Below are 12,563 nucleotides of genomic sequence, written 5' to 3' on the forward strand. Positions count from 1 at the left end.
GAGGTATGGAGATGCCATGCCAACCAACTATAATCCATTCTGAAATCAAACAGCTGAAACTCACGTGGCACAACAATCTTACACTATCATTGTGCCAACTGCTGTACAGACTTTATAATAATCCGTAATATTATTGACTTGAATGCACTGAAACTATGGATGAGAACTGAAATAAGCTGGATGATGACATCACTGTTTTCTCCAGAGCTGCTTTATAGATTAATTGAACTCATTCCATAATTGATGAACTTTATACAGTTCTGATATACATACTGATATATTTTTACATACTGATTCAACTGATTCAACATTCTGTTTGCCTCACTGAATCGTTATTTCCATGTTGATCACTGTAAAGCTGCTATATAGTGCTATATAAACAAAGGTGACTTGACTTGACTTCTGTAAGTGTCACTTCTACCACACTATCACAAAAAGAGCAACATGTTCATATAGTGACACACAAGTAGAGTCTCAAACAAGGAAGTGAAGCTAACTATTGGATTCAGATGTGCCTTTTGAGAATGCATTCTCAGAAGGCAGCATTTTTAAGCTTTCAGACGAAGCCATAATGCACCTGACATTCTTCCAGAGTAGGTCAGACGATGTCTGGCCAGAGTAATCAAACATCAGGACTGTCTGACATTATAGGATTATTCTGTGATCAGGAAACCTGATTGACTGACTGAGCTGTAAATAGTTATGTTACTGAGCCTATTTTGATATGGGGCAGCTGAACTGGGTCAAGGCAAGAGGCAACCCTCTACCTCTAGAGTAGTTTAAAAACAAATAACGTCTTTGTTGCTAAGAATGCATTGTGTTATTGCTTCTTGATTATGAGAAGAGGAAATGTTATCAATCCATCCACACTCCAAACTTTTTTTCTTCATGTAGCTGCACTTCTGCTTGCCTGTCTTCAAATGTTTCATCAAATGTTAAAACATCTGTTACAGACCCGATTCAGGGTCAGGGTGCAACATAAATTAAGAGCTTTTAAACAAGACACATACACAGAAATAATATATAAATATGTATATATATATATATATAAATATAAACACCATTGTCACCAAAAAGGAAGCAAACTGGCTTCAGGGTTGAATTAAGACCAAAATAACTAACCAAATGAAAACTAACTTTACCCAAATCATTAACTTACCTATCAACGAAAATGTAAAAAAGTACATAGTCTAACTTTTAAACAAGAGAAAAAAGTAGGCTATAGGATAGTGAATGTCCCAACCAGGATAGTAACACCAGTAATTTATTATCCTTGTAGAGACATTATGTTGGGTCCCCATGAGGAAAACAACTTATAAATCATGCTAAATTATGCTTTTTGAAAAGTATGTTGAAAGTTTTCTGTGAGGGTTGTGTTTAGGGTTAGGTCCCCATAAAACATGGAAACCCCATAACTTCAAGACCCTCAAGGCAGCAAGCCTAAATATTTTCATGTATGGCGTAGCCTATTTATACTGTGTGAAAAAAAAAAAAAAAAAAAAAAAAATATTGTGATGTTAAGACTACATTTTGTTTGTAATTATGACAATGTCAAACTCTATACATGCTATGTTTTTTTAAACCTATTGCAAACCACTGGATCTCAAGATCCTATAGTTTTATGCCTCGCATGTTCAGGTAATGTACTATAGGTGGCGGTAAAGTCCTAAATGAGTGTCCATTAAACCAGGAGAAGAAGCGACTTCCTTGAGTTACATCAAAAAACTTCCTGATAGTCGCTGTAGTTAGAATTTATAAGATTCGCTGCATCCATAACATAACACTGTATAAACGTTAAGCTAATTAAATCACATTATATGTTAATAAAAACAGGATTGTTTATCAAATAACTGATGTCTCGGACACGGTTTAAACGTCCTGTAAATAACACGGAAGTTGACTTAAACTGACTCCCGTTTCAGAAGTACTGAATTCTTCGTCTTCAGAAGTCTTCGTTCACAGGTTAACAACATTTTTTGTATATTATATTGTCTAATATGCAAATATTATGTTTGTTTGCCAAAACAATGCGTTTTGCAAACTGTAGCAGAAATCCTTTAATAATTTTTACGTTTTAACGTTCTGACATTCTCCCATTCACACAAATGTATAACTTATTCATTCTTTTCTTAAACAACCACTGCAACATCAAAAAAAAAAAAAAAAAAAAAAAAAAAAAAAGTATTGCAATGCAACACATAATAGATATTTGAATCAACAATTAAAATAAATTATATCAGTAAAAGTAGTGTATCTAACTGTACAATAGGCTGCTATGTCTATAGTTCTAGGCAAACGGTTGCATTTTGAGATTCTGTATGAATTATTTTGATTTATGTTCAGTATTAAATTAGTGTAATATTCTGTTCATGATCTTAGGTTAGAAGGTTACATTATAGCTCCTCAAGGAAAATTAATATATGTTTATAGGCTCTTCATATGCTTCAAATATTTTTACTAGCTCTAGTAAAAACCACATGAATCAAAACCCCCTTAGATAATCTCTGCTATTGTTTTTTTTTTTTTTCCTCAAAGGTGTCCTCTGCAATGATGGAAGGAGCCTCAAAAAGTGATACCACACCACAGGCCTCTGTTGCTGCACAAGTTCCGTTCATCCACCTCTGCACAGTTCTGGAGAAGATTCAAAAGACAAAACTACGACCAGACAAAGGCAAAATCCTAAAGGAGTTTATAGATTCATGGAGGAATTTTCACGCAGCACTTCACAAGGACAATTCCAACACAACAGATTCATTTTACGCAGCAATGCGTCTCATTGTGCCTCCATTTGAGCGAGAGCGAATGGCTTACGGTATAAAAGAGAACATGCTTGCCAAATTGTATATTGAGGTTTTAGGCTTACCTAAAAATGGTCCTGAGGCAAACAAACTTCTAAATTACAGAGCTCCAACCACATCTCAAGGAGAAGCAGGTGACTTTGCCCTTACAGCCTACTTTGTCCTGAAAAAAAGGTGCACAAGTCAGGGGAATTTAAGCATTAAGGAAGTCAATGACTTCTTAGATTCTGTAGCTATCAACAATGCCAGCAAACAGAAGGATCAAGTGAAGAAAAGCCTTTTGCATCTAATAACTCAGAGCTCAGCTTTGGAACAGAAGTGGCTCATTCGAATGATCCTCAAGGACATGAAACTTGGCATTAGCAAGGAGACAATTCTTCAAGTTTTCCATCCAGATGCAACAGAACTCTACAATGTCACCACAGATCTAAATAAAGTGTGCCTACAACTTCATGATCCATCTGTGTCCCTCAGTGAGGTCTCCATTGATCTGTTTTCTGCGTTTAAACCAATGCTGGCTGCTGTTGCCAACATCAGACAGATAGAGAAGCAAATGGGCAACCGGCCATTCTATATTGAGACAAAGCTCGATGGTGAACGCATTCAGCTGCACAAAGCTGGAGATGTTTACAAATATTATACAAGGAACTCTTATGAGTACACACAACAGTTTGGGGCCTCTCCACTAGAGGGCTCCCTCACGCCATACATTCACAATGTCTTCAAACCTCATGTGGTGAACTGCATACTGGATGGAGAGATGATGGCTTATAACCCTAAAACTGAGACCTTCATGCAGAAGGGCAGTAAATTTGATATTAAAAAGCTGATGGATGACTCTGAGTTGCAAACCTGCTTTTGCGTATTTGATGTCTTGTTAGTGAACAATCAGAAGTTTGGAAATGAACCTCTCAAGAAGCGCTACGAAACTCTTGAGACTGTCTTCACCCCCATCAAAGGCCGTATCCAGCTGGTCACTAATTCTGAAGGCAAAACCATGCAAGAAGTAGTGAATTTCCTCAATGAAGCCATTGACAATCTGGAAGAGGGGATTATGATTAAGGATCCCATGTCCATCTACAAACCGGATAAACGTGGTGAAGGATGGCTGAAAATTAAGCCTGAATATGTGGACGGTCTGATGGACGAACTCGATCTGCTGATAGTGGGAGGCTACTGGGGTAAAGGTAGGAGAAGCGGGATGCTCTCTCATTTTCTCTGTGCGGTAGCAGAGGTGCCAAGTCCTGGAGAGAAGCCTACAGTATTCCACACCCTCTGCCGCATTGGATCAGGCTACACTATGAAAGAACTGTACGATCTTGGTCTGAAGTTAGCCAAACATTGGAAAGTTTACAACAAAAATAATCCTCCAGCGGCCATTTTGTGTGGAACAGAGAAACCAGAGGTTTACATAGAACCACGCAACTCAGTCATCTTACAGGTCAAAGCGGCAGAGATCGTTTCTAGTGATATGTATAAAACCAACTGCACATTGCGTTTCCCCAGAATAGAAAGAATCAGAGAAGACAAAGAGTGGCATCAGTGCATGACCTTGACCGACCTGAGCCAGTTCCGCTCCAGGGCTTCTGGGAAGCTGGCATCCAGACATCTGCACATCCAAGAGGACCAGCCTGAAAAAAAGAAGCGCAAATTTGTAGCCAAGCCCAAGAAGACCATCGGAGTCATTAGCCACTTTAAATCTCAGGATTTATCAGCAGTCGCCAAAGAGATGGATATGTTTGAAGATGTTGAGTTTTGCGTGATAAATGGCGACGACGAACATTCCAAGGCAGATCTTGAGAAAGGTGTGGCCCGTTGTGGAGGCATTGTTGTGCAAAACCCTGGAAAAGACACATACTGTGTGATTGCAGCTGTGCAGAACATGAGAGTGAAGAACCTTATCTCTTCAGACCAGCATGATGTGGTGTGGGCTGCTTGGCTTCTGGAGTGTCTGGAAAATAAGCAGGTTATACCATGGCAACCACGTCACATGATCCATATGTCACCCTCCACAAGGGACCACTTCGCTAAAGAGTATGATCAGTATGGGGACAGTTATTACGTTGACACGGATGAACAGCAGCTGATGGAAGTCTTTGAAAGGATTGGCCCCACACAAGCTAAATGTCCGTCTGTGGCTCGGGTAGAAGCAGACAATGCCTGGGATGACTTGCCCACTAGCATTTTTAGGCCTTACAGTGCATACTTTGACCGGTGTGCTGACTTAGGAGATCCGAAATCCATTATCCGGGGTACATGTTTGGACACACGTGCCTTAGAATTTCGATTTCATGGTGGTACAGTTGTGGAAAAACTGAAGGAAGGAATCTCACATGTCATAGTAGAAGGTGAGAGAAGGGCTCTGGACTTAAAGACACTGAGGCGACTTTATACTAAGAAGTTCAAAATTGTTCGGGAATCTTGGGTGACCGATTCCATCAAAGCAGGCCATGTAGAGGATGAGATTGACTACCTTATATAACGATGACCGCTACTACACAAAATGTTAAAACACTGAAAGATTACAGCATTTTAATACTAGGTGTCATAACCATTACTGTTGCATTAAAGCTAACATTATAAAAATAAACTAATGATGGGACTGGAAGCAATATAGTTTGAATTATGAGATGTTTGTTATCAGCAAGAGTGTAATTTTGCTGCTGAAAAATGTGTATATCGGTGCCTTTTTAAATGGTTCTGTTTTTAAGAGATATGTAATACTGAGAAAAAGCACTGAGAAAAAGTTTACAGGTGAAAACAAGAATAAACCTTTTTGGAGATAAATTATTTTTCTTGTGTGTTTTTTTTATTCTAAATAAAAATGGTGAAGTAACATCATAGAATGTACTGATAACCTAATGCTTAGGGATCTTGACCTTTAAATTTTGCCTTTAAATTACATTGATGTTACTGTTGCTTAAGATGGAAGTTATATGCAAAATAACATGTAATTAAATTTGATTCTTAAAGAAGCATTCAGATTTTTAATTGAACCTGTCAAAAGTGTTTTTCTTGTACATTAACTTGACTCGTTACAGTCAGACAAATTGAGATTCTGACAAGCTTGAAGTTCCATTTGAACAGCTTGTCAAGCACACTGAATTTATTGTGCGAGAGCTATAGCTTTCTAATTGTTTGGAATGTGAGGTACTGTAATGCTTCTAGAGATCTAATTTCCAGAGTGCTAATAGAATGTTGGAGGCTTCACACACAAACATAATCAACTGCGTGTCTAGGTATTGTAAAGATAGATTTGCATTTGTGTAATATGGATATTACGCTAGATAATTGGTGTGAGTTTGTGAAGAAGTGTGGGTGACAAAGCTATCCTTCTTTGAAAATGAAAGCTTAATGTGCTTGCGCTGAGTTATAAGTTGTGAAATCCACATTTAGTACGGGAAGGTGCTTTGGTGTGGAAACTTATGTTGCAGAGCCATTCTAATGACAAAAATTAGTCCAAAGACAATATTGTGTTTTAGGAAGGGAAATTGTTTACTGTTCAACAGATGTGTAAAATTTTTATAACATTGTGGTGGATGTATAATCTTAAGACCTGTTCACACCAAGTACGATAACAATTACAATAAAAATCTTTCTAAATATAAAAGAATAACAGAGTCCACACCACAGCTATAACGGCACAGCGAAACATTGTTGGAATCACTTTCAGATTTTTCTTTTTTTTTTTTTTTTTTTTACAGCTGATGAACAACATGAACAATAAAAACAATGGCAGCCAATCAAAATCCATCCTGCTTTAAAGAGCTCAGGCATTTAAAGCAGCAGACGGCATAACTGCAGTGTGCACTTAGAATAAACAATACAATATATTCTGCTGGTGTGGACGCTTATAGTTATTGCTCTTGTGCGAACGGGCCTTTGCTGTCTCTGTTATTGATGCTCTTTGTCTTTATAATTTAGACAAGAATCACTTGTCATATTGGGCTGATATTTCTAATTTAGCATTATCTTTAATATTAATCTAAACAAATGCACAAAATGTACACATACAGAAGTCATAAAACATGTAGGTTTATGAGTAAACAAAGCAAAATATAAAGTTTTCAAAGTACTTTGTACCCCTGGTTGGGAATTTCTGGTTTATGTTAGCTATAAACATCATTAACAAATATTTAAAGGAATGGTTCACTCAAAAAAGGAAAATTGCATTATTGGTGTGCATCTTGAAACAAAACAATGACACTGACATGTTTTAAGATTTGTCAGTGCAAGTTGCTTTCAGTTAAAACAACTCAAACATGCATTTTAGTCTTGGACTAGGCTTAAAGGATTAGTTCACTTCACAATTAAAATTTCCTGATAATTTACTCACCCCCATGTCATCCAAGATGTTTATGTCTTTCTTTCTTCCGTCAAAAAGAAATTAAGGTTTTTGAGGAAAACATTCCAGGATTTTTCTCCAACAGTTACCAATGGTTTGAAGGTCCAAACTGCCGTTTCAGTGCAGCTTCAAAGGTTCTACACGATCCCAGCTGAGGAATAAGGGTCTTATCTAGCGAAACGATCGGCCATTTTCTAAAAAAAATAAAAAAATACATACTTATTAACCACAAATGCTCGTCTTGCACTAGCTCTGTGATGCGTCACGCAAGTGTTTACAAAGTGAATGTGCAAAAAATAAGTCAAAACGGCCAAAACAACGATGTTGGAGGAGAAAATGAGATGGAGTTTTCCGCCTTACCACGGTACTTCCACCTACGTCACGCGTGACCTTTCCAACGTGATTACGTAATGCGTGCCGCATCGCAGAGGTAGTGCAAGACGAGCATTTGTGCTTAAAAAGTATATAATTTTTATTTATTTTTTTAGAAAATGACCAATCGTTTTGCTAGATAAGACCCTTATTCCTCGGCTGAGATCATGTAGAGCCCTTTAAAGCTGCACTGAAACTGCAGTTTGGACCTTCAACCCGTTGGTAACTGTTGAAGTCCACTATATGGAGAAAAATCCTGGAATGTTTTCCTCAAAAACCTTAATTTCTTTTCGACTGAAGAAAGAAAGACATAGACATCTTGGATGACATGGGGGTGAGTTAATTATCAGGAAATTTTAATTGTGAAGTGAACTAATCCTTTAAGCCTTGTCTGTGAAACTGGGCAGCAGTGTTTTAATGGCACTGGGCTGGATTTCCCGAAAATTTCTTAACTCTATGTTGTTCTTAAATTATACCTCTACCTTAATGTTAATTTGTGTTTCCCAAAACATTCTTATTAAGGTATACCTTTAGAGTCGTCAACGTTGAAATAATTACAGCAATGGTCATTGTTTAAATTTAGGGGCGTTACCTCATTAATTAAAAAGGCACAGAATGGTAAAGAGATAAACCATTAGTAAACAAACCACACACTGACAGAGTGTGTGATTTCTAATAAAGACAAACTCTTATAAGAAAGTACTGGGAAAAAGATCTTTTTGTGGTTGTCAAAGATAAATTAAACTTTCTTGTGTGTGTATTTTGTCTTTCACACACACATATCCTGAGCTTTGATTGTGAAATCACCCTGCTGTGCTGATGTAGGGAGAGTGATGCACACTACCACAAGAAAATCTTCTTGTTACAGGGTTTTTGCAAGAAAAGCAAGGACATTGGAAGGCAATATGAATCTGACAGAAGATGTGTCCCAGAGTGCCTGCTAGGTGGGGCGCCCACTGTTGAAAGCTTCCTGTATGGAAAAGGTCAGGGAATTATCATGGGTTTATATCATTCTGCAGTAGCTTTGACTGTGATGATAGAAGTTGGTCAGTGATATTGTTTAGGATACAGAATTAGCAATATAACTATTAAAATCAGGGTTTTGGTAAGATTAATTCACCTTCGATTTGTGTTTTTGTTGTTTATGATGTCCATATTCTGTTCTTCAAGAGGACAGCAGCTCATGTATTCTTACTGATGGCTAATCTGTCTTTGAGCAGTGAAGTCTTAGTCAGTTAGCAGCAGTAATTGGATGTTTATACTTGGTAGAAAAGAAAAGATCCATTACCCTGGGGCTTGCTGGAAATAAAGCGGTGGGAAATGGCAGCATGCATTTGACAGAAATGCATTCCCCCCCGCTGAGAGCCAGAAGACTTTACTCAAAAATGGTAGATTTGCTTTGCAAATGAGTGTGCCTTCCCTCTGGTGGCATGTTAGTTTAGAGCCACTGGTCCAGGATCTACTATTCCATAACCACTTGAAAATTCTGCATGTCCAATGCTTCAAAATCTTTTTACAGTACATAGAAAGAAGGCCTGAAAGTCTACAGAGACTTTTTTTAAAAAAATCCGGATGGGATTTTCATCACTGATTGTTTGTTTTCAAGGAAGATACTAAAAAAGATGTCAAAAGCAATTAGTTTTTTAATTGAACAGAGTATTGGACTGTTGCTTATCATATATGGAGTGACAAAACAAATTGTTTTTTAGCCAACCCTCATTAACCGCCATTCTAATTTCTACTGAATTAATCGGTATGCTTGGACACTGCATGCCATGTGTACTCCAACTGGCTTAATGCACCTCAATGTAATTTTATCCTGTTGTCTGGATCCATTGGTTTTTTTCAGAGAAAACAGTAATGATTGCTTGATATTGAGATGAAAATAATTATTACTGAAAGAAACATAGTGATGATGATGATAATTTATTGTTGTTAGTATAATAATGAACACTTCATAATGAAAAGGAAATGGAATAGGAAACGAGTATAATATAGTGAGAAAGTACTGGTGGAAATTCAGCCATCATGACATTACATTCTTACACATGAGTCATACTGTATAATTTGAGAGCCTGGTGAATTATAGCCTTGCTTAGTGTGTTTGCTTAGCTTGAATACTATTGTTGTTTTAATGCCATGATCTCAGCACACATATGCACACCCGCTGTGGAAGTAATTTTTTCTAGTGTATGAATGAATTTTGCAGGTCTCAGATTCCCAACCTAACATCCTCTAATGAGGTGATACTGCTCATATTCAGATAAGGCGTTCAGTTAGAGTATTTTTCTCTTGTCTGTTTCCTGTCTTGGGAAAAGAGAGGATAAATCCACATACTGAGGGATTATATGTTGTCTTTGACCTGCTTCTGAATCTTCGCTTTGAAGTGATGAAACATTTCGAAAAAGCTTGTGGAGAAAAGAGAGGATTTACCTTGCACCTCTGTAAGGGTATGTTTTGATCTAAATGACTTTGTATGAAATCCTTGTTCAGAATGTTCTGTATTGCTTAAAGGTACAGTGATGTCCTTTCCCCCTCTTTATTCTAATGGCATATATTGTGTACAAGCGAGATATATGTACATATGTAAAAACGTATATATAAAAAATAGATACCAGACTAATAGTTTCTTTTGGAGAGACGTTTCTTCAATCTCTCATTTCTGGTTTAATGTATCTGATTACAGTTTAATTACAGTAAATAAAGCCTCAGAGTACATCATGGTGGGATTTTTTTTCTCACAATCCTATTGATTTTGCTCATATTGAATAAGCTCTCAGGTGTTTCCAGTAATGATGTCTGATCAAATGTAATGATAACTGTGAATATAGAATGTGGATGCATTGCCCAAAGTTGTTTTGCTTCAAGTCAGTCAGTTTGGTTTCTGTAACACAGGAAACCTAGTAATTATAAGAGTTTCAGTTTGAATCTGTGGTTCCCTGCAGCTGACCTTGTCTATGGATATTGTGCCCTTCACATTCCATCCTCAGGTGTGCTGAAAGATGGCACCTCTGCTGTCCACACTCCTGACCTCTTCACTGTAGTCTTACACCAATTGTGTATGAATTTACCAAAAACAGTACAAAACATGTTGCAGTATATTGATTTAATTGCAATATGCAGGCTTTCAGAATCATTTGTAATTGGAAAGTGTTGTGATATCACTCATTGTCATATAATAAAACCACTGCAACAGATGACATAAATAGGGCAAAACCTGATGCATGGCAAAGCATGTTGAAAGCAGTTGTTTACGTGTGGCCATATGTCCTGTAGCTGACAAATACTGCTGGACTGAAGAAGAGGAAAATGCCTGTAATTACTACTTTAAAGTGAAATGCAGGTCTTAATTGTAGCTTGACTAATAATAGTTAATGACCAGAAATAACAAATAATAGTGGAGTCAAACAAAAACCACTGTGTTCATAAGAAGCATTTTGAGAAGGCGGAGTGTTTTCTCTGTGCATCCTGTTTTCTTCCCTACTTCCTTCCTTTTATAGATCCTTTTCTATTTTTGAGGCTGAATATAGACATAGACTGGTTTATGTTATTGAATTCTTAACATCTGGAAAACATCCAAACCATGCATTGTAATGCACAGAGATACCTGTTCATTTTTATTGCATGTTATTTTAATAATTTGTGTCAGGTCAATACACATTACACACACACACACACACACACACACATACATACTGTGTGTGTGTGTGTGTGTGTGTGTATATATATATATATATATATAATGCCTTTAGCATTCTGCTTGGCCCACTTGAGTGGGGCTTGAACCGGCAAGAGCTGGCATGAAAGGCAAGCATGCTAACAAGAAAGCTAAAGAAATGTGTAAAAATGTACAGTATTTGTAAAGACCACTCGGTAATATATAATATTTGTTTAATTGCTGTAATTAAAGTCAAAAAGCAAATGCAACTGCATCCTGTTTACACCTATTGTATGCATGTATAATAATTTGTTCACAATATTCTGATTTATTAATACTCTGCATTTCATGTCTTTGATCCATTTGTATTAGCCTTCTGATCACAGCATCAAACCTCATGCTGCTGATTAGAGAATAAAGGAGATGAAGGGACAAATGTATTTTGCAAGCATGAACACATATGCCGTTGATTAGATAGCTCAAACGCGTCAAGCTTCAGGTCATTACATGCTGTGTGAGTGTGTGTTTGTCAATTTATGCAAATGTTGCAGGTTCACACACTGCCATATGGATGTCCACTGAGAGACAACAACAACAAAAAAACACTGCTGCCCACTAAGTAAAAATGAAAAAAGGGGTGTAGCAAAAAAGATTGTTTATGGAGGTCCACACATTTCACATGAAAATAGATAACCTAAATAGTTAAATAGTTTGAATAGTTAAATAGTTTTTTTTTTTTTTTTTTTTTTTTTTTTTTTGTGTGTGTTTCATAGAGGGAAAGAAAGTCTTATAGGTTTGGAATGACATAGGGGTAAATTACAGAATTTTAATTTTTGGGTGAACTATCCCTTTAAAAAAATATTAGTACTCACATTCTTTTAAAACATGTTGTTTTAATTATTTTCATAAACACAGTTTCATAAACACTATGGCCTGGTTTCACAGACAGGGCTTAGATTAAACCATGAGTAGGCTTAGTTCAACTAGGGTTAGTTCACCCAAAAAGGAAAATTGTGTCATTAATTACTCACCCTCACATCGTTCCAAACCTGTAAGACTTTCATTCATCTTCAGAACACAAATGAAGATTTTTTTAATTAAATCTGAGAGCTTTCTGTCTCCCCATAGACAGCTACGCAACTGACACTTTGACACTTAAAAAAGTTCATAAAAAGATCATAAAACTATGAATTGTTCAGTCCAAATTTTCTGAAGAGACACAACTGTTTGAACAGATTGAATTTAGGCTTTTATTCCCATATAAACATTCATCAGCTCACACATGTGGCAAACGGAAGCTGAAGCATGTTTGCTGTACATGCGAGAACCATACTTGTGTGTTACGCAGCACGTTTGAGATTCTGCAAGAACCAATGAGGTCCGTCTCGTG

General features: G+C 36.9%; 1 protein-coding gene across 1 annotated transcript; it reads left to right on the forward strand.

Annotated features, from left to right (window-relative positions):
* The first annotated feature begins 1,696 nt into the window (after nucleotides 1-1,696).
* Nucleotides 1,697-5,585, forward strand: lig4 (ligase IV, DNA, ATP-dependent). The gene is made up of 2 exons (XM_051887779.1): nucleotides 1,697-1,962; nucleotides 2,536-5,585. The coding sequence occupies exon 2, from the start codon at nucleotides 2,548-2,550 to the stop codon at nucleotides 5,278-5,280; it is 2,733 nt and encodes a 910-aa protein (XP_051743739.1). The 5' UTR covers nucleotides 1,697-1,962; nucleotides 2,536-2,547; the 3' UTR covers nucleotides 5,281-5,585.
* The last annotated feature ends 6,978 nt before the right edge of the window (nucleotides 5,586-12,563 follow it).

This window comes from Ctenopharyngodon idella, chromosome 1 (genome assembly GCF_019924925.1).
Source record: "Ctenopharyngodon idella isolate HZGC_01 chromosome 1, HZGC01, whole genome shotgun sequence".
NCBI classification, from domain to species: Eukaryota; Metazoa; Chordata; class Actinopteri; order Cypriniformes; family Xenocyprididae; genus Ctenopharyngodon; species Ctenopharyngodon idella.